Source organism: Conger conger, chromosome 7, assembly GCF_963514075.1.
Source record: "Conger conger chromosome 7, fConCon1.1, whole genome shotgun sequence".
NCBI lineage: Eukaryota > Metazoa > Chordata > Actinopteri > Anguilliformes > Congridae > Conger > Conger conger.
In genome coordinates this window covers 49,925,825-49,949,489 of record NC_083766.1, presented here as the reverse complement: position 1 = coordinate 49,949,489, position 23,665 = coordinate 49,925,825, and the positions used below count along the sequence as shown (strand labels likewise).

The following is a 23,665-nucleotide window of genomic DNA, read 5'->3' as shown; positions in this document are numbered from 1 at the left end:
CAGTAAATGGGGTCATGATGTAATTGGCTTACGGAGGATTTCACACACATGCATGGAAAGCCCATGTACTCCATGAATGCGTGTAGTCAACAAACCAAATTGATACATTTTAAAGGGCCAGAATTTAGTCCTTTGCTACTGATTTAATACGGTATATATACATTTCAATGAATGTTGCTACAGTTGCTAGTTAATGAATCCTGAGGTCAAAACACCAATGCAAACAAGTTTGAAACAAATTCAGTCATTAACCAGACTTGGAATACATAATAGATTCAATTTTTGATTCAAATACTTTTCTATGCTTAACTGAGCTTGCCTGGTGTATTGGAAACAATGAAATACTTTAGGTGCAAACCCCACCTTCTGGTTTCCTTGGTTGGCCCAACTGCACTGGGAAAGATCAATCGAGCACAGAAAAGTATTTGAAACCAAAACAATTACGTATTTGACCCAGGTCTCTTACTAACCAACAACAAATCCCAGGACTCCAACCGCTCATTCCCCCAGATCAAACAATGATAGATGTGCCGCACAAGCACTATAAAACCCACCAAATAAAAGCTGCCTTTAGGCATAGTCAGTCTTCCACCATCGCCCGAAAAACCAAACTAATCAGAATCGTTTTTTTGGACGTTCATATGAAGTAATTGCTAGCAGCATGACTTGCACAGTCTATTACGGAGTATCAAAATGATTGCTATGGGAAATACAGTAGCTGCCGTATATGCCTTCAACCAGAACGATTAGACAGCGGGGAGTTTGTCATTTTCCACACACATAAGAGCGGAAAGAGCCGGAAAAAAAATATGTTTTTGAGACCATATTTTTTGACGGTTTTCTCGCAGTATATTGTACTGTGTACAGGCGTGGGCTTAAGAGAGAGGAGATGGGATTAGGAACAGGAGATGACTACCTTTTGATGTATGGAATCATTCCGTTTGGACCGAAGGCGCGTTTGCAGCTCCGCGCGGCGTTCTCTGTTTTCCGTAATGAGCCTCTGAATCCAAAGTGTACTTGGCAGCGATAAAGAGCGGCAGTAATTTCATAGTTGGTAACGCGGGGGCTTTTAATTTGAAAATGTGACAAGGCCGCTTTTATTCAAATTGAGCCATAATCATTTTGAATGGATAATGATGCTCATTCAACTTTATTGGAAGCAAAGATCTCATTTAGCCTTAATATCGTGTTGTTTAATTCTTGTGAAATGTGCATTTTGGCATAATGGTGAATACATGCCGTCGTGTCTCCTCTCAGGAAGAGTGGAGAGGAAGGGGGATGAAATATCGGACCGCAACAAAGACACTGGTAATGATAATCAAGATACCATAACCAGTGGATACATCATCGCTACGCTGGAAAATTCAGGTAAGGTGGTTGCACATACAGATCAGCTCATGGAACCTCCACCCCTCTCATGACATAATGATGCAATATCAGGTCGATGAAGATTTCGCCAAGCTCACTCTCCAAACTCACTCTACAAAATCCTGTGATTCCATACAAGAACCCTATCTAGTCCAAGGCTTCTTGGTCAAGCAAAATGGTTCTTTGTCTGGGAGCAGTCAGGCTTCACACCTACAATAAAGGGGTCCATAAAGAACTAAAAATGGTTTCTTCATGGAGACGAGCCAAAGAACCGTTTTTTTTTTTTCTGAGAATCTAGCTAACCCTCTCCTGCAAGTATATCAAGATACAGTATATGAATACAAACTATGGATATCTAGACTTGTGTCTAAGTACTGTATCCGTGAGTAATAAGTGAATAAGAAGATTGGACAAAAGGGTTAGCTGTGATTAAAGCTCTTGCCTCCATGACAACAAATTCTGTGAAATGGACAGAAACCTGTGAAGAAGTCCTGAAAATTCCACATAAAAATGTGAAAAATGAAAAAAAAACAGAACAAATTGCTTGTGTCATTTCAAATGGGCTCTAAATACAGCAAAAAAGCCTGCTTCTTTTGTGGGAAAGTGTAAATCTATACTCCACTTCACTAGCTTGGATTACAGTTTTGGTAACTATTGGACTATAATTGTGAGCCTGGCAGCAAGTTGCTAATGCTATGGCAAAAATCAGTTCTCATTTGGTGGACTGACTTTTTTTTGCAGAGCGCATTGTGATTACAAGCAGAAAGTAAATCACAGCAGCCAAATGGGCAGAGTAAATTCTTTCTGTGATATGACAGAAGTATTTTGTAAAAAAAGACCTTCGTGAAAATATAAATAAAATCCCTGATCGGTCTTTTTGTGCTACTGGCAGCATTTTGAAAAGTGCCTGTTTTTTTTATTTGTTTTTTTTTTATGAACTTGATGTTATTTAGAAATTGCAAGTTTTCTTCTTATTAATAAACTGAACTTGCGTTTTCTGAAGATAGGGAAAGATAAATCTCTGAAGTTAAGTTTTTTTTAATTCTGTACCGTATCAAGTCTACGAGTGGTGGAATATACTGTATAAGAGACCAATTCCAAATATGCTGAAACAATGTCACACTTAAGCACATGTATATGTATATCCTAAGTTTTTTGTGGTTCCCTGACGAACTCCAAACATTTACTAAATAGTATCATTTTTTGGAAAATTATTCATTACTGTTCTGTTTATCACTCCATAATGCAAAATCGTGATTAGAGGGGTTCAGTATGAAATACTTTCACCTTCATGACTAACATATACTATACTGTGTGCATTTACATGGGTACGTATGGGTCTTCGGCCCCTGGATTCAGACCAGATTATTCCCACTGAACTGCTGTAATAAGATGGATGCCAATAGGTCAAATAACTGATAACTCCATAAAATGTTTAAAACAATCATTCAGCACTGGGATCACTTAAGGTAATGATTCCATCATTTCATCAAATAGAACTTAATACTGTGTACACACGGACAGTTCATAGGAATTTTCTTCTACCATGTTATATTATCTTGAAAATGGGAGTGAATTATGTGCGTGTGTGTGCGTGCATGTGTGTGGGGTAATTGTAACACCATTTTACATGGAAGGTGATTGGAGATGACATGAGCTGTCTGAAGTACGTATGTGACAGAGAAAATTACAGATTATGAATTGTATGATCAGGGTCAAATAAACAAAACTGAATTAAATCAAATGCATCACATAAATACATTTTAAATATGAATTCTGTCCAGTAGCAACCTGCAGATGCGAGATCCCTGTTGTACCATTCAAGACACCAATAGATTAATCTTTGTCCCGCTTTTATTTACAAGTAATAAACTCAAAGAGAGGATTTGCTTTAACAAATCAAGTGAAGTCTATAAAAGACTCAGCACATTTAATCAACAAATGGGATGTGTGTTGCTCTGGAAACATTAATCTTCTTATTGCATATACTTATTCAATTTCTGGGTCAATATCAATAACAAAACGGGCGATACAAGAAAATATGACCTCTATTTGCAAGATAACAGAGATAAAGCTGCTTTCATAAAAGCAAATGAAAATATAAATATAAAAAATTCAGGATGAACATTAGTCCCACAGATAAGTGGTTTTAATGGAATTTGACAATGATGTCTAAACTATTTATAAAATCCTCAATAGACTTTTCATTAATAGAATCATAGCTACATGCGTGTATCGTTAGGTAGGGTCACCATTCCCATTGATAACCTGCTTTTCAGTCCTCCCACAGCATGGGGGCAGTAGAGCCTTCTTCAATCACACATCTTAGACAATTATCATATTCCACCTCCCCAGTCATCCACTTTCATAAGTCAATTACCACTCAACAGTGACTGACGGCAATGTTCCCATATTGTCACATGCCACGTTCAATGTGGTCAATAGAACCACAAACATTTATAGTCCACCTGTGCAGTCATGCTACATAGAAGGCTATTCAAGATGTTGCGCAGCAGGGGTAGGCTTGGCTATAAAAATGAAATGGGTTCAAACTGAATGACCTGACATTTAATTATAACTGTAAACTTTGAGTTTTATTTCAATCATTTTTGACAGTATCCTCTTTCTTTGATTTGGAAATTGTCCATATGAAGAAAATAATATCATTTTACTTGGAAGGATTTTCCTGCCTCTGTCCCAGACTGTGCAAATAATCTGTAATTGATTAGTTCAGAGGAACAGTTCTCGGGAAATTCTAGAATCCAAAATCCAAAGGGAGGTCGGTCAAGTCAAGTGTGTAAACTTAGGGTCAAAAACGCAAAAAGCCTCAAGGAATTTGTTGAAAGAAACACAGTTTATTTTAGAGTTCATCGGGGTTGTGATACTTTGTCAGTTTCTCAGCAACTTGAATGTTTTGACACATTGGTTATTTATTGTTTTGACTGCACCGTACATTTTGTTTTCTTATGTTTTGCTATTAGTTTTTTAGCTGATCAATCTTACAGCTCATGTAATGCATTCAGAATTCTCCACACTCAAACCACCAGATTACTGCAGTGAGTATTTTGCCTTGTTCTACGATTAACAGAAACTGTGCCCGTAAAACCCTTGTTGTTCAACAACTACCTTCATTGTGAAAGTTACCGCAGTATTTGGTGAGATGCCCATCTGTGAGTCCAAAAACTCTGGAATAGAAGCCAAATTACTGGGAATGGTATGACACAGCAGAATACCAACTGCCATCTAGTTTACACATCTCGGGTGGAAGTTTTAAAGGTAGGTCAGAACCTTGCTCCATTACTGTGTTATAAGAGCTGTGTAGCTCAACTGTCTGCTTGTACAATGTTTAAAGAAACCTTTAAGAAAGGTTTCTTGAAACACTCATGAGTTTGTTAACATTGGGGAAATTTGCTTAGCCAAATTACACTTGCCAAAGTCACAATGTGGACACTGTAGGTTAAACAGACTGCATTTGGCACCAGGCCTTTGAGGACGTCTGCCATTTTCTGAGATGGATGCAGACACATTATTGAAATCAACCTCAATGTCCGACCGTTATTTCTCGATGCCTTGCGCAACTGAACAGTGATAAAATAACTGAAATAAAATGTGTAATTCACAATAGCCCACGCCATCTGTTGACTCATCTGTGGCCACAGACGTGCCGTCGGCTCACTTGACCAGCTTCTTAATATTTCCTTTCAGCGCATCAGAACTCAGTCTTCTTCGCTCAACAGTCAAAGACTGTGTTTACTTTTCTCCCTTTCCACGTGTGAGGAAAACAAATTGCTTTCGCGACGGTCAATAGTATGATTAATCGGATGATTGTGCTAATCCACTGCCTATGGGGACACCACAAGGATATCGATTGTAGTGCAAGTTTAAATTCATGCCGATCGCACACCTTAAACAAAATGGTGGCCCTAATTATAGCACATGAAGAGAACTTAAATGAATTTGTAGCTACGACAAGACCCTTTGTTTTACATTTACTCTCCAGTCACTCCGGTTTCTCCCAGGTGGTACTTCTGCTGCATGAAAGTGAATGTGACAGTACAAAGAGGAAGGACATCTCTACAAAGTCCCAAATTCAGCAGACATCCAGAGCTAGGCAGTAAGACATTTCATTTGAGCCATGGCAAATTTACAGTAAGAGCATGCCAAACTGGCCCAATGTCTCAATTACTGTATCTCACTCCAGGAAAGTACAAATATTATATTAAAAGAATAACTGTGTTGAAAGCAGGACTATAAAAGTAAAAAGTATGTATTTCAGCCAATAGGAAACCTTATACTGTGTGTGTGTGTGTGTGACTGACTGTGTGTGTGTGTGTGTGTGTGTGTGTGCGTGTGGAGGGGATAAAGGAAATAAGCTACACTTACATAGCGGTATATTTCGGGAAAAGCTTTATTGTATCTAGGCCAGTTCCTATTTGATTCGAAGTGATAAAAGATATAACTATCTCCGAGCATTAACCGCAGCATTTTGCCGAAATCAGCAGCTGATCAAGAACGCTCAACGCGGACACATTTTAGCCGTTATATTCACAGCCAATCCTGAAAGCGGCGTGATTAAGCTAGAGGCAGTATATAGATAAAACGACAACTTCAAAATAAAATGAAATCCCTGAAAGATGGAGGTAAACAAAACCAGTGTGATGCTGGAGAAGTGCTCTCCGCAGTGCGAGGCGGCATGTCATAAAAAAATACATTCTGCAGCAATTCTGCGGATTCCTGGGGTCTGACATCTAGATTGCCAATGGATAAGTGAGTCTTAAAACCACATCCCCACTGACAAAAATTCATTTCTTATAACTGTCTCTATTTACTGGAATGCTGAATCTTTCCCATAGGGAGAGAACAAATGAAAATGTTAGTTCACTACTCATGAACTCATACCTTTCTGTCTGCTTCTCACTGCTGGCAATTTCATTTTCCTTCCAAATTTGACTTAAGCCCATGACTTGGGGGAAATAATGTCTCAAGAATAATCTTCTGAAACTCTAATTCCAAACCTTGTGTTTTTCTTTTGGATGTTGCCTTGAGGTTTAGGAAAAATTGCACTGGCTTCTGAAATATAAGTGATGTGACATCCAAGCCTAACATAATAATCCTGTCAGTGGCGTAAGACTTAAATATAAAAGAACATGCCCTCCTCGCAAAACAGAAACGCTAGACTTAACGCGAAATGACAAGCCTGTAAACCGCAGTGTGTCAAAACAAAACATAAACACGGCTCAAAAAAAGCGTGCAACATAAATAATATTAGGGGAATGTTGGAACGTGTTCTCGTTGACGAAGCTTTGTTTAGCGCAATTAATTTCTTCTCCGACCCCTGCCGCTGACACGTGAAAACACGGACACAGCATAAAATGCGGAGTCGATAATTATTACTAATAAGCAATTGCGCAATACAACGTCCATTCAAACAGAGTTCAGGCAGGGTGCTGAAAGCTAAAAAAATTCCCCCATAATCCCCACGCAGGGCCAGAGGGTCTCTTAAATCCAAACACACTGTCAGACTCATTTGGCCACAGTCGTTTCCAGACTGTTTTCTTTCCTTTCTTTTTTTTCCCCAGAAGCTCTGAGTTAAGGGGGATGGCAAGCTTCCATTTGACTCTGAGAAGGCATTGACTATACAAGAGGCTTTTTGCGCATTTGGTCTTGGGCTCTCGTGTATAAATCGTAGCAGCTGCAAAGGATGCGGACGTCTCCAGTGAGTCACTTGTGGGTTTATACTTGCCAGCTAAAATGTCTGCTGTATAGGTTAATTAATGAATGCTTGCATAGATGAACATGTAATTGCTTCAAAATGTATATTTCACACATGCTATGCAGTTTTAAGGACATAACCGATAATTATATACAGTGACACGTATTACTGTTACATCCAGTGCCTTTTTTAAAGTTATTTTGAAAAAACACTTGCCATAGGCTTGTATGGTAATTCAAACACTGTAAATAATGTATCACAAACGGACTCTGCTATATATATCACTAGGCAAAGGTACAGAGTTAGAATTTCCCTTTGGCACTTAAGTGAACTTGTAAACAATTTTTTTTTATCAACAACACACATAAAACTGGAAGATAAAAGCAGAATTTCCACTTTGTAGCCTATAAGACTATTGGCTAGAACCTGAATGAAAGAATCTTCTAGGGGTGGCGCTGATGAAACATTGCGAACAAAGCCAATTTCCTTGCACAGTGATGGGCACACTGTGCAATAGGAGGCTAAGTCATTTGGAAGAGAGCTCAAAGGTAAGGATAAGACTGCAATCGGTGAACAATGAGACTCTACTAACACAACTAAATACCAAATGCATTTTTATATACACAGTAAATATACTAAAGACAATACCTGCATAGAAAATAACCTGCCATTGAAAATCACCAATGCTCAATTAATTTTAACCAATCACAACACACCCAGGGTGGGATCGAACCGGCAACCCTCCAACTGCCAGACGACTGCTCTTACCTCCTGAGCCAATGACACTCAAATCAGTTACTTAACTGGACTGAACACTGAACTGCTTTTTATTGAAAAGGTAAATAGATTAAATCCAATGGACCGCGGTCGACTAGGACAATACCACATCACCAGTCCCTGTAGCTCGGCCATATGGGATACTCAGTGTGAAATCCATGAGTAAACTAGCTTTAAAAATCAACCGTGATGCGGCTTGCTAATTAGGGTTCATGCCTACTGCAGTACTGAAAGCCATCAAAAGTTCCTCTGCAGTGCCATTGCTGACAAATCCCACCTATGTCATTCCAAATACTACACTGATTGGGATGATCGCTCCACCAGGTGGACACGGGCGGACTTATATATTCGGCTCCTATAGGGAAACACAGCAGGTGTGTGAGGGGCAGAGGCTCCTATAGGGAAACACAGCAGGTGTGTGAGGGGCAGAGGCTCCTATAGGGAAACACAGCAGGTGTGTGAAGGGCAGAGGCTCCTATAGGGAAACACAACAGGTGTGTGAGGGGCAGAGGCTCCTATAGGGAAACGCAGCAGGTGTGTGAGGGGCAGAGGCTCCTATAGGGAAACGCAGCAGGTGTGTGAGGGGCAGAGGCTCCTATAGAGAAACAGCAGGTGTGTGAGGGGTAGAGGCTCCTATAGGGAAACACAGCAGGTGTGTGAGGGGTAGAGGCTCCTATAGGGAAACACAGCAGGTGTGTGAGGGGTAGAGGCTCCTATAGGGAAACGCAGCAGGTGTGTGAGGGGTAGAGGCTCCTATAGGGGAAAAACAGCGGGTGTGTGAGGGGGAGGAAACAGGGCCGCGTGGTGTTTAAGACGGCTTCATTCGATCAGCGCCGGGAGAGAGAGGGAGGAAGGAGAGCGGAGGAAGATTTACGGAGACGGCTTCCTGCGGAGGCCCCACGCGGGCGCGGCCGGCGTCGCCTCCCCCGGCTCCCCGGACGCGGCGCGAGCGTTCTCCAGTCCCCGGGAGACGGGATAAATCCCTCATTCCGCGTTACATTAGGGAAAACATTATCGCTTGGCGGGATAGCGAAAGAGAAACACATTTCCGATATTTACAGGACTGGAATGAGGGGAGGACGGGGTCGCGGTGATTTGTTGGCCCGGGAGAAGTAAGCGATCCATGGCCACGGGTCGGCGGTAATCATGTTAATAAGCGGGAGCCTGTGTGGAGCTCCTGGGGAGCAGGATTGTATTTTCTGTGGCTCACAGCCTGGGACTAAGTGCATCCCTACCAGGGCATTGTGATTGAAGGACATGCTCCTGCTAGGTGTCTCTGCAGGGGGGCTGGGGCTATGTGTGATGCTGTGTGTGTGTGTGTGTTGTGTCTCTGTGTGTGCGTGTGTGCACGTCTGTGTGTGCGTTGTGTCTCTGTGTGTGCGTGTTAATGGGTGTGAGTGAATGCATATGGTGTGTGTGTGTGTGTGTGTGTGTGTGTGTGCTGTCTCTTTGTTTGTGCATGTGTTAATGGGTGTGAGTGAATGCATACAGAGGACTGTGTGTATGTATGGGGGTGCGTGAGTGTGAGTGATGTGTCGGAATGTTATGCGCCGTTTGTGTGTGTATGTGTGTGTCTGTGTGGGAAACTGTACATTGAGTTTGTGTTTGTGTGCTTGTGGTGTGTATGTGCTTATGCAAGTTTGAGTGTGAGTGTGCGTTCATGCATGTGCGTGTGTATGCATCTGAGTGTGTATGTGTCCATGGATTTGTGTGTGCATGTGTTTGTGCATTTGTGTGTATGCGTGAGTGTGTGTGTGTGTTTGTGTATGGACTCGTGTGCATGTGTTTGTATGAGTATGTGTGTGTTTGTGTATCTGTGTGTATGTGCGTGTGTCTGTTTGGTGATCTCTCCCCATTGGTCGACGCGCCGTGCCCGCTGTACAGAGTGTGTTCTTTCTTGCCCTCTCGTAGCCGGGTTCCAAATCGCTATGGCAACCGGCGCTCTCCTTGTTTTTCCGCATCCAATCAGAGTGAAACTTTTGTCAGGATTCCTCCGGGCTCCACTTACTCACCTCGCCCGCCGGAACAACAGGAACATTATTAAAAGCGGCGGAACAACGATGACTCCGCCTCGACACCGTTTCAGAAACCACACGCAAGCCAGCTAGCCACAGACGGAAGGAAAAGTTGGAGATTCACTGCCTCTGCGGTCCTGAAGTGTATGATCTGCCACTTTTACAAGTGTCCCTCGACAGATTTTGACGGACGATATGAGCGCCGTTCTTCTGTGCCTCACCAGCAAAATAAAACGCCCAAATTTGGACATGTTTGCAATCCCATGTCTGCCATTCACTCCAAAAAAATTCATTAAAAAATGATTCACAATTCAAACAATTGCTTCACCTTCACCAACAACATTCAACATCTTCAGTATAGGGCTTTACTTCCTGAGGTGAATTACATCTCTACACATCTATATCTCAAAAAGATATCCACAATCTGCCATAATAGGTGACTTATGAATATAATTCTGAAAAGGATCAGCTCTAAATGACACGCCAAAGTCAAACAGAGTCAGAATGCTACTGCCTCCTTAAAACGAGTGCCATTGCAGACCAGGGTTTTCTACGCGTTGCACATTGCGTGTCGTATCCTGGAGCGAATTAAAACTTTTATGGAAACGTCTCCCCGGTGCCTCTTGAAATTTTCCGCCAGGGCAAGTCTAACTCTCTGATGGACAGTTAACTCCTTGGTAATGACAAGATGACACAGACACGCGGTAATTTCGCTAGACCGCTGTGTCACAAATTGTCACGATCTGTTCCCGACACCCCTGCCTAGTCGAGAGAGACAGTTTCGGGTCTGTTTTAGAATAATGTTTCAGCCAAAAGGGTTCGAAACTAAAAGCGAGAGTAAGATGTTTCTGTACTCCATTGTGACACCAGTTTTTCCTTGGCCTGGTTTAAACATGACAATCATAACTGAATTATTTATAATCCTAATTCAAACATTCCGGAAGCCCTTCCCCAGGCCAATTTGGTATAACTTAAGATCATTTCCATAATGACAAAGAGGTTAATCTTTTATATTCGATCATAGACAAAGAAACTTTACAACCGGGTATTGTAATTTCAAATAATATATATTAAAAAGGCATATATAAATGGCATATATACAATGCTAAAACCAAGCACTTCTGTTGGTTCACCGCCAAACCTTCATTTAATCAGAAATTATATTCGACTTGAAATTACAACGGTTGCGTGTGGTCCTCTCCATGTGACACCACATCAAAGTCCGTGACTATTTTTATATAAACTCCAAAACATTAGCGAACCGCACGGCGCTCAGCTGTGGAGACGGTTCATCGTCACCGGAGAGGTGATTACGGCTGACGGCATCTGGGAACTGCGAACTGTGCCGAAGACCCACCTTTCAGCTCGCAGTGACTGATGGGAGATTTAAAGCATTATCATCGCGCAGTAAAGCGGTCGTGAGCGTTCGCGTTTAATGCTTCCACTGCATCTTCATAATGTCAGCATTAACGGAGACGCATTAACTGAAACTATGATAATGAGCTAATTAAAGTATACCATTCTACCTTCCATATCTAAATGCTGCTCTCTAATAAGGAGCATTTCAAATTACGAAAAAAAAAAAGAAAAAAAAACCCATCTTAGATAATTGATGTGGGCAATTACGTCTTACATATCCGAGCAAATTGGCTGGCATATCTTACCTCGTAGGGGACGATGACCTCATTACTACTGGTGTGTCAAGGAACAAAGTTGGCATTGACACCGTCTAATGCAGACAGGGTTACTTCTTACATTTTAATTAAACCGAGTACGTTAAACCCGATTTGACTTGCAAAAATCCTGAGCCGTCTTTGTAGTAGCTAAGCAACACAACCTACAGAGGTGAAAATAATATATCTTTCAGCACTCCCCAGCAAACAGAATAGCACAGCAAACATCATAAGCAGACCTGGGCCAAATACTTGTCTGTGCTCGATTGATGTTGTCTGCCGTAAGTGAGGCAACCGAGAGAACCATAAGGCAGGGTTTGCATTTTTGAGAGCATTTCATCGGTCCAAATACACTGCCCTCCAGGCTAACTGGAGGGCTAACAACACAAAGCCTTGATGGAGGCCATTTTGTACGAGTGCTCAAGACCCCTGGCCAGCTCCATCCAAACGGCACTTGTTTTCTGCCGAAACCTTAGCCCGGGTTCACTCCGGTTGGCTTCCCGGACGCGACTTTCAGGCGACGGCTTACAGACCGCGCCGCTTGAAATGGCAGCCGATTTTTTTAACAGCCTGTTTTCTCACCTCCCCTCGAGCAGCCACACGTCTGTTAGCGCGCGCTCTCGCAACATCGCACATCCAGTTCACAGCCCTCCTCTCGTCAGGTGTGTGTCACACTCCCTTCACACCCGCCGCGCCTGCCCCCCCTCCCCCCCGGGACGCAAACCGCCAACCCCCCGGCCGTCTCCGTCTCCAGAGGCCCGAAATCCGGAGCGCGGAAGCCCTCCGAACAAACAAGTCGGCAGATGCCACGACGGCTACGCGAATGAACGATGTGTCGTGCTGTGACCGAGTCCCCCGCGGGGCGGAATACGCGCGTATACATATACATATGAACAAAAAGAAGAACGCATAAAGAATTACATCGGTCGCAACCCAGTGGGACTATGGGTAATGCGAGGACTCTTCCAGTGACTAATAGGCAGCTGCGTGTTCAGCAGCCGGGGCCCAAGCGGGAAGGAGCTTAGCTGGGGAAAAAGACAACACAAGGGGGTGGGGGCGGGGGAGGACGGTAAATTACTGATCATACTCCGTATTTATTTATTTACTTTCCCGTCTCAGCGAATTCGTTATCGTCTCCCTTCATGTTTCTCATCGGCGGCCCTGCCACGACAGGCGGCTCCGACACCAAACAACTCCCGGGGCCCGCGCCGCGTCTCTCATCAAACCCGCCGAACGCCACGCGCTATTTGCTGAATTTCAAGCCTATAATTGGCAATTTATTTGACAGGCAGGCGGATAATGACGGCGGTTCACCCCGCCGTAGAGACCAAACGCAGGCCGCTCGTCCCAGCTTTCCCAATCCGCTAACTGGTGCCGGCCGGGCCTCCCCCAACTTCAATCGGCCCCAAAAGCGAACCTGTGGCTTCTAGAACAAACTAGTCCTGCCTGGTCCTGTTCGTTAGCAGGCTAACAGAAGATAAATGGTAAACGGACTGCATTTATATAGCGTTTTAATCCAAAGTGCTTTACAATGAATGCCTCTCATTCACCCGTTCACACAAACACACTCACACTCACACTCACACACCAACGGTGAAAGGCTACCATACAAGGTACCAATCACCTCCGGAGGAGCGATTGGCAGTCGGGTGTCTTGCTCTCGGACACTCTGACGTACCCCGGGGCGGGGGATCGAACCAGCAACCCTCCGACAGGGTTGCCACCCCCTTTAGCTCAGGAGGTAAAGTTATGTGCAAGAACTAATAATAATATTTATATTTTTTGAAAAAGAGAAGACGATTTGTTCACGTAAAGAGCTGGTTAGACGACTGGACTGAGGCGACTGGAGCAGACTGTGGGAAAGGGAGAAGGTGTGTCTGTTTTAGTGTGTGGAGTGTGTCATTGGGCGAGGGTACAGGGGAAGGCCTTTAGCAAACACCATTAGCAATCTGCTCAGAGTTGTGACAAATGGCCGGGGTTACTCTCATTTCCCCCAGTTCCACCAGGCCATTTATCCAGCCGGGCAGCCCGGTCACAGGGCGCGTGTGTGTGTTTTTCAATGTGTGTGTGTGTGTGTGTGTGTGTGTGTGTCTGAGAATGCGTCTCTGCATATGTGTGTGAGTGTGGTATACTTGCTGTGTGCGTGTGTGTGTGTGTGTGTGGATGTGTGTGTATGCGTGTGTGTGTGTATGTGTGTGTATGTGTGTGTGTGCGCGTATATGTGTATGTGTGTTTGTGTGTGTGTGTGTGTGTGTGTATGCGTGTGTATGTGTGTGTATGTGTGCGTATATGTGCGTGTGTGTTTTTGTGTGTGTGCGTCTATGTGTGTGTGTGTATGTGTGTGTGTGTATATGTGTGTGTATGTGTGCGAATACGTGTGTTTGTGTGCGTATGTGTGTGTGTTTGTGTGTGTGTGTGTGTGCCTATATGTGTATGTGTGCGTTTATGTATGTGTGTGTGTGTGTGTGCGTATATGTGTTTATGTGTGTATGTGTGTGTGTATGTGTGCAAATACGTGTTTGTGTGCATATGTGTGTGCCTATATGTGTGTGTGTGTTTGTCTATGTGTGTGTATGTGTGTGTGTATGTGTGCGTATATGTATGTGTGTGTGTGTGTGTGTGTGTATGTGTATATGTGTGTATGTGTGTGTGTGTGTGTGTGTGTGTGTGTATGTGTGTATGTGTGTGTGAGAGTGTGTGCGTATATGTGTATGTGTGTATGTGTGTGTGTGTGTGTGTGTGAGTGTGTGCGTATATGTGTATGTGTGTATGTGTGTGTGTGTATGTGTGTGTGCGTAGATGTGTATGTGTGTATGTGTCTGTGTCTGTGTATGTGTGTGTGTGTGTGTGTGTGTGTGTGTGTGTGTATGTGTGTATGTGTGTGTGTGTGTGTGTGTATGTGTGTGTGTGTGTATGTGTGTATGTGTGTATGTGTGTGTGTGTATGTGTGTGTGTGTGTATGTGTGTATGTATGTGTATGTGTGTATATGCCTGTGGGAGCAGCCTTCAGCAGGCATAAGGCTTGCGGGCGTCAGTAGCTCTGAGTAAACAGCTTCAGCCTGGAGCCTGGAGGAGAGCCCTGGGACCCTTCTGTCCTGAGTGTGGAGGGAGCCTCCGCTCCCCAGGCCAGGCACAACACCAGCACACAAACGCCACTCATCCAAAAACATCCACCAAATCATAATGTTTAAGGAGCAAATAAACCCAAAAGAAAAAAGAGCCTCCATTTTCTCAACGGCCTGTGTTCTTTCACACGCGACAGGGCCTGGATAAATCACACTGCCGCACAGGCCCACACACTTTCCTCGGAGATTAAGAAACGCTTTCTTCGTACAGGTGTTCACAGAAAGCATTGCCCAAACGAAAGAGGACACCGTCGGCTGTGCTTAAAGTTCGGTGTCGCTCTTTTGGTACGGTGCGGCTGGGACTTTGCTCTTGAGCTAAATGGCTGAAAATGCTTTAAATGCATTGGGGCCTACTTTCGCCCAGGCTGGTTCCGGGCCCTATTACCGAAACGGCGGCTGCCACACGCCCCCGGTGTGTAAAGTGGGCTTTTAAACCGTGCGGCCAGGGGACGCACGCAGAGGGCGGGGGGTGGGGGACACTCTTAAGTGCGACACTACAGTGCCGCGCGGCGCGAAAAGCGGTCCCCTTTCGGCAGCTCTCCACACATGCTAAAGTGTTCCAGATGCCTCCCTGTCAGACGGGCGGGGTTCCTTCCAGGAAAGCGAACTCTTTTTACCCTTTTTTAACAGAGCTAACATACAGAATTAACGAGGAAAACACAACAACAAAAAAGATGTCTCTGTCTATGAAAGAAAGAAAAAAGAAAACCTAAAGCAGTAAACCGACAGCAAAATAATCTCAAGTAAATTATAAAGAACTCGAGTAACTGGCATGGTAGTATACACTGTAGAGATTTCCGTTTCAAAACATAAAGTAAATTTATGTTAATACAAAGTACAGCAACAGATAAAACGTTAGACAGCCTTTCCTCATGTAAAAGTTCAAGGTACTCAAAAGCACAATCAAAAAAACACAAAACTATTTTACTAAACAATTAACATGGGTCGGTGATACGCACTGAAACGCAGCATATTTCCATAATGGAATTAGTCCACGGCGAATGCCGCAGGCAAGCTTTTCGAAGAGATAACTGTTCGAAAAAACGCAACAATGATCTGTCGTCCGCCGTTATCTGTGCCTGGGCCCGTTTCCGACATGACATGGGCCTGCGATGCGATTAATGCGCATGAAAAGGGCGGCCATCTTCTCCCTGCGGCTCCTTAAGGCCAGGCTGAAATGTCAGAGATGGGGGGCCTCCGATGAGCTCATTGGAAAGGGGAGGGTGGTTGGGGGGTTGGGGTACAAAGACAATCCTCCAACGTAACCTCTCCATCTCCATCTCTCCTGGCCATATTCTGCTTGTACTGGCTCATACCTTTCCCCCCCACTGGGGAGTTTTATTTTACCTCATCTTCTTGCTATTTGGGGGTTCAGGCCTGGTGTTTGCCCTTTTTTGCCCTTCTCTCACTCTGTAAAGTGTCATTTTGACAGTCTTGTTTAAAAAGGGCTACACAAACACAATTGCATTGTATTGTATTGAATTGAATTGAATACTCAGAAACACGGCCGGTTGAGCAGACATTTTGGCTCTCTCTCGCCTCACTGGTGGTTCATGGCGAGGACCAGCAGGTATCTTTTCAATTTCAGACGTGGACATCAAATTACGCGTCGCATTTCACGCCCGGCGAAGCGTCCCGTAGCCGTGAACGTGATCACCTCGCTTCGCTTGTTCGGGCCGTGTTTTTGGGCCGACGACTGGCTCGTCCTCTAGCTGACAGCATTAATTAGGGGAGATATTTGATCGCGCCTTTGAAGATTTAGAGCATGCACAGAAAAAGTGTTGCCATCTTATTCCTGGACAGCAGTCCTGTCACTCAAAGCCCAATGGAGCATGTGCTAGCTGAGCTAATGCTAATAGTGGTTCACAATAATATTCTGATAACTATACACCACTGTATCACGTGCATATCGAGTGTAAGACAATTGTGTAATATTTACATATCGTCAGTTGAGATGTCATATTTAGCTATAGACAGGGTACTGTGTGCCTACAAAAAGTATTACTCGTTTCATGAAATCATGAAGATAATAAGAGAAGTGTATGGAACAACTATTGCTCTTGGGAAGGACCTATTTAAATTATGGACAATAGAATAAGCACAGCATTGTACAAGATGTAATGGACACTAAAGTATCCCATTTTCTTCTTTATCAAATATTGATGACTGATATTGATTGCTATCAAATAATTTATTTAATACTTACCTGATGTATACAAGGAATTTCAGAAGGTACACTGGACTGGTATCTTCCTAGCAAACACCACTTTGTGATGTTTAATGATACCATTAAAACAATACGTAAATGTGGCCTACTGCTTGAAAATAAATAAATGATACATTTTATTAATGAAAGAAGTGCACTACCTGCTACCTCAGGCATTAAATATAGGAATTTGGAACTACTTAGTAAATACCATCGTGAATAACACTGTAATGCTTGCAAACCCAAATACTTTAAAGTGTATTTGAGTATTCACGTGGAATACAATCTACTCGGCACAGTGGCATACTTTATTCCTGAGATCTAAGGTTCCCTAAAATCTTAGAGAAATACAAACCTTCCTGTATAATGCCATACATTGTAAGCCACACAAAGATGCAGATTCAACATTTTTTCATAGGCTCAGTAAACACAGCGGTGCTGTTTGATACCGTAGTGTTCAACAAAGTGGCACACATAAGACTATGTGAACTGGCGTGTGACCATTTTATGGTGAATTGTGACCACTCTATGACCAAATGTACCCAATCTACGGCCAATGTGACCACTCTATGGTGAATTGTGACTGCTCTGTGAACAACTGTTCCCACTCTATGGCCAATGTGACCACTCCATAGTCAATATATATACGACACTAACCTGGTATTAGAATTCTGGGGAGCTGTGTTTGGCCTTTGGTGTTTGGCGGTGTGGGAATGCTGGGTGCTGTGTTTGGTCTTTGGTGTTTGGTGGTTGGTGGTATGCAAATTCTGGGGAGCTGTCTTTGGTGCTTGGTGGGTGTGAAAATTCTGGGTGCTGTGTTTGGTCTTTGGTGTCTGGCAGGTGTTAAAATGCTGGGGCACTGTGTTTGGGTCGCTGGTATTTGGTGGGTGTGAGAATGCTGGGTGCTATGTTTATCTTTAGTTTTTGGCAGGTGTGAGAGTGCTCGTGTGCTGTGTTTGGGTCGCTGATAGGTGACTCACATCACTCAGCTGGTCTCGGGAGCTGCTCTGGAAGGACGGCTTGGACTCTCCACTGACACTCTCGCTGTCGCTGTCCTTGCAGTTGTTCTGTCCCGGCTTCAGCTGAAACAAGCAGAGGGACAGACAGATGGTCACATTCCAGTGTTAAGGCACACCGCACCATCAGAAAAAAATGACACTTAATGAACAATGTTAACAACCAAGGAACATTTACAGATGATGGTGTGAGCTGCCATCTTCTACATCATTTAGGTTAAGCAGAAGTTGAAATGAACACAGCCATGGCTACGCAAGGACTGTTGCTTGTCCTCAGTTCATTATTGTTGAATTGCTGAAGTTCACTACTGTGGAATGCATGCATGCCCAAAAGGCACAATCATACTCTGTGACATGCCTACATTTCAGTACCAGCAGCTGGCACAAGGCGTCACACATGTAGCCAGTGTAGACAGACTATAGCACCCAGGAGACCAGAGACAATATGCACACCAAGGAAAATCCCATTGACTAAACCTCTTCCTCCCTGTGTGTCTCTATGGCCAATTGTGACCACTCTATGGTTGATTTTGACCACTCTGGCTAATTGTGACCACCCTATAGCCAAATATGGCCACTAGATGGCCAATTGTGATCACTAGATGGCCAATTGTCAGCACTCTATGGACAATTGTCACCACTCTATGGACAATTGTCACCAGTCTAAGGCCAACTGAAACTACTCTATAGTTGTGACCAGACTATGACCAATTTTGAGCAGTAAATTGCAAATTGAGAGCACTATACGCCCAATCGTGTGTCATACAGCAGGATTCCCGGCTACAGCGGGCACCAGTCAGGGTCAGACTGGAGACCGTGGGGAACGTTAGCGTACTTTGAACCAGCTCAAGGCATCCCCGAGAGGCGCTAGCAACATCATCGTGAGCAGGAGAGACACTCGCTAAACACGCTACTGTAAAGGTCGCCTCCTCCTTCTCTTTTTTCTCCTTTTCCAAAGAGGCGCTGTTTTAATTAACAAAAACGCCAGTGGATCCAATCAATTAAACTCACTCTCCTGTGACATTGCATTACACTGCATGAACTACCAAGGGTCCTATAATGGCTTTCACACCGAGACAATGAAACAGTCCCTTTCAACTTCTCTTCCGCGTTCGTAATTACATTAAATAATTAATGAATCGCGCACACAAGAAAACACAAGAAAACTTCACTGACGGCGGGGCTAACGAGGACCACCTCGAATAACGGGGTCACGGAAAATAACGCGAGAGGGGGGGAGGGCTGGAGAAAGATGGTGGAAACAACCCACGAGCACCGTCCATCAAGAGCAGACTGGAGGGGTAACTGAGGCATTTGTCTGTGAAAATGTCCCCCTCAAGACCAGAGATTACAAGCCTGCCACACTGTCAGAAGAAGAAGAAGAAACCCCCCACACACTACTCTGTAATGCTGCCATTTATTGCACTGTATACAAACAAACACAACATTTGAAACCTCAAGTCTTCATCAGATCAGGTATACATGTATACCTTTTTTTCTTCTTTTTACATTTGAACCCTCCCACAACCCCAGCACCTATGCAAAGACCAAGAAGTGTGTACGCTTCCCCCCCCCCTTTTCCTTGAAGCCTGCCACACTGTCAGAAACACAAATAAACACCCTGGAAACTTCCAGAAAACATGGGAGGAGGAGAGACCAGAGGAGCTCAGCAGGTGTCACGGTGCAGATTTTGCCATTTAAAGAAAAGAACAGGGTGGAGGGGGGGTGGGTGAGGGGGACGTCATCCGAACATCTGAGCCCCTAAAGCGCGGAGAACAATGTGAGCCCCCCAGGGACCCTCCAGCCAGCGCAGGCAGGATTTACGTCCTCAGAAGCCTCCTCAGTGCGGCTCCCAGGCAGCCTCTCCCGGGCTCCATCTCAAAGCACATAAAACTGCTTTATAGGGAAAGTGGAGCAAAAAGCAGTAAACGGGCGCTATGCCATCTAATAGAAAAAGCAGAGACTACGCCACGGCACCCAGGGGGACTGTTTACCACGATGAGGTCTCTCTCTCTCTCCCTCCATCCATCTCTCCCTCTCTCTTTCTCTTTCCCTCTCCCTCTCTCTCTCTCTCTCTCTCTCTCTCTCTAGGTGAGGGATGCACACAGGTTTAAGCTTTATGGGTTGCGGTGTAAAAAAAAAGAAAGAAAAAAAAGGACATAAAAATATACCCATTTAGGGGCGCTGGCTTGTCATTTGCAAGGCGGGGAGGGGTAGGGAGCCCTGGAGTAAAACACATAATTAAAATGAAAACTGCCATCAGCACTGCAGAGGGACGGATACTTTTCCTTGGAGAACACGACGAGGGGTGGGGGGGTGCGGGAGTGTTTCGACGCCCGATTGCCGACCGCGATAAGACAGACTGCTCGGAGCCGGCGATGAGTCGTCGATGAAATAAAGCAGGACGCGCAAGACAGGGCCCAGGGGAAGGTGGACGAGAAGCCGTACAGATACGGCAGAGGAACTTCAACAGAGGCCCTTCCCGCCGATACCGCTAATTACTTCAAACGAATCTCCTTTAACACCAACGAGAGAGAGCGCTTTCTTCTTTTTTCCCCTCCTTTTCTGTCTTCCCTTCCACAAACGCCTTCTTCCCAAAGGGATTTTTTGGATAATTTTGAAAGAAAAGTATATGCAAAACAGCAGAAGTGTTCCAAGCGGGAAAAAAAAAGAGACATCTCTAACGCTAACGCTGTATCGACACCTTTAATTAGGGCGCCGTGTGAACGTCGTGGGGGCCTACACCGGAGAGAGGAAGGCGCTGTTTACTCCCTAATCCACGGGCTGTTCATTAAATTGCGCTGACCTATAATCTTCATTACGGAAATTAAGGTCCCGCTTGACAAGCGCTCTACATCATGCAGCCGGCTCGCATCGCGCCCGAGGATAACCTTCAGTAGAACCGCTCAGAGTCGCCCGGCCAACCACGGACCCACAAATCATCTTGCCAGCAGCAGGCTGACCCGAACGTGCGTTTGGCACAGCTGGTTATTAATATGAGGAGAGGTGGGGTCGACGGAGAAGCAGCACCCACAGGAAAGGCGAGAGAGACGGCGCGGAGGAAGGCCGTCGTCTTCACGCTGTAGTCTTCACGCTGCAGTCTTCAGTCGTGCGCTCCTGTTTCGCGGTCGCAAACGAATTGGAAGGGTTTGGCCGCGTAGCATGACGCCCTTACCAACGACGTCTGCCCACCACATTCTCCAAAACAGGGGGGGTATTTCACAAAGCTGGATTTCTGGTGTTTCTCGGGGGTCAAGTCTGTGCCCTGCTTCACGAAGCAGGATTACCGAGTTCACTGTATAACTGAGTAAAACCGGGAACAGCTCTTTATACATCAGTCCATGTTCCAGATTTGGGAGAGTTCTGGGTTTTACTTAGATCCAGCTAACCCAATAATCCACCTTTGTGAAACAGTCTGGGGTGAAATATAAACTCCGCCACTAGAGGGGGTGTGCGCAGAAACACGTGACAGTGGTAATGTGTCGGGACAGATGTTAGCGTAAACGACCCGCCTCGCATCGTGATCGCACGTTCCGCACCAAAATTGGAAACACGCCACCCGTGGGACCGTGATGTCATCCGAACACCAGCACGCCGAAGCGAAAGCGCGTCAGAAACGGCAGATGGAGGAGAAGGGGAAAAAAACAAGCGCCTTCCCCCAACGGTACAAGGCAAACATCCAACAGAAATCAAAACCATTAATCAAAACATAACCCAGCAAATTCAAAGTGCACGAAACGCGTAACCTATACTTAGCACAGCCCTAACCTGCGTAAACAGAAGATCCGGTTTCAGCCCTATTGCATTACCTGGCGCAATTACATAGTCATTTGCAAATGTATCCCTTGGCTTGTTCATTTCATTCTTTAAGGCTTCCCAAATTGCTTTTGAGATTTACTTTATTGGAAGGTGCGAGTCCCTGCACTGCAAGCATTTTGGAATCGCTTTAACAAGGTGATTCATTTGTGTATTAAAGGGAGTGGAGAAACACCAGTTGCCACAATAAATTACCATCATCAAAAAGTTCTACATAGATTTAATAATCTTCCCCCACTAATAAATCTGACAAATAAACCAGTCACTGTATAATCCAGTCATTCACATATAATTTTAATAGTAAGCAATAATGGGGGTATTCATTGCTTAAAGTAGCTATTCCTCATCTGATCTAGTATTTTGTCTTTTTTATGATCTTCAAAACTGCATTTCCCAATAATGAACAGATACTGAACATTAAACCAAAGTCATACTAGTGACACCTTACGTGTAAGAAAGCTCAACAATAAACTAAATAAAGCCTAACATCCTATTTGCATGACAAGTTAACATGTTACCATTACTGCAAATACACTATTCTCCAGTATATAGTGAATGAATCATTCATAAATAACACACTTTTCAAGACTGTCGTACAATGACAGAGTGTACAGAATAATTACAATGACATGTTCTTCGGAGTTCTCTGAAGTTTACTTTTGCACATTGATTTATGACACGACAAGCAATCCAGCATGTGTTTAGCATGTTCTCTGTGTGCTAGCTGTGTTTCTATTATGCTGGCAAAATGGTAACTGGTTCCCCATTTAGACAACTGTGAAAACAATCTATCTATCAATCTATCTGACTTTTGTGTATTAGTCCATACTGTAAAAGCATCATTATCTTAATGTGACAACTAAAATACCATGGTTGTACATACTGAGGTGCTAAAACACACACAAAATCCGATGATGTGCAAGTTTGTTAGCATTGTGTATGTGCATGCGTGTCTGTTTGTGTGTGTGTGCATGTGTGTGCGCGTGTGTGTGTGTGTGCGCGTTTGTGTATGCGCGTGTGTGTGTGTCTGTGTCTGTGTTTGTGTGTGTGTCTGTGTTTGTGTGTGTGTGTGTGTGCGTGCGTGAGATTGGGTTTGCGTTTGTGAGCGTACTGTACACCTGTGGGCACAAGGATTAGCGTGCATATGCAGTCACACAAAAATGGTTAGCATATTTCGCAAGACACCAACCAAAGGATAAACTGTTTAACAGTATTATCCACACATGTATGGGGAAAATCCTATGTACAAAAAGATAACAAACAGATGGTTTTAATATTCTGCAGGCTAATTTCTCAACAATTAAAAACACAGCAAGACATTAACATCTAATGAAACATTTAAACTAATAGTACGTGCATCTGCCATTAATTTCTACACAGTAAGCTCTTGTTTTCCTTCAATCTGTTCCATGTTAGGGAGAACTTTTTTCCCCGTCCCAAATTTATTGAAGTATAGCATTAACAACTGTTTTCAATCAGCAGTCAGCATGATTCTTTGGCAGAGAACACCCGAAAAACCTCCACACTATTAAAGATTCATTTATGCTGCCATCTCTTTGATGTGAAAACTAATAAAAAAAGAGACCCATTCCCCCTATCCAAACAGCCAATGAAAATTGTGTTATTTTAACCCTATGCTTGTTCAAGCATAGAGCAGCCAAAACAGCTACTTATCACTTATCTGAAACGGACCGATTGCGAAAGTGAATTGGTTTCTGATGGTGTGGAGAGGGGCCAAACAAAACAGAAATTTCTCTTGGATTTCATACATGAATTTACAGTAATGATTTCCATTGCACGCATAAATCCGGTTTCAACCGGCTCGTAATGTCTGCGAGTGCCATTTTAATTCATGACAGCCCCTAAAATGTGCTGAATTCGACCTTGGAAAATCTGTAATATTTTCATATTTGAATTGAACAAACAGTACCCGCCAAACCAATACCCCTCTCAGGC

The 23,665-nt window shown here is 44.0% G+C and overlaps 1 protein-coding gene across 2 annotated transcripts in view; it reads right to left on the bottom strand.

Moving 5' to 3' along the window:
• Window positions 1-23,665, bottom strand: part of auts2a (activator of transcription and developmental regulator AUTS2 a) — a 368,537-nt gene that overhangs the window by 194,187 nt on the left and 150,685 nt on the right. For both annotated transcript variants that reach the window (XM_061248269.1, XM_061248267.1), the window contains exon 4: window positions 17,858-17,959. In XM_061248269.1, coding sequence (XP_061104253.1) covers window positions 17,858-17,959 — 102 coding nt within the window. The remainder of the gene's footprint in view (window positions 1-17,857; window positions 17,960-23,665) is intronic.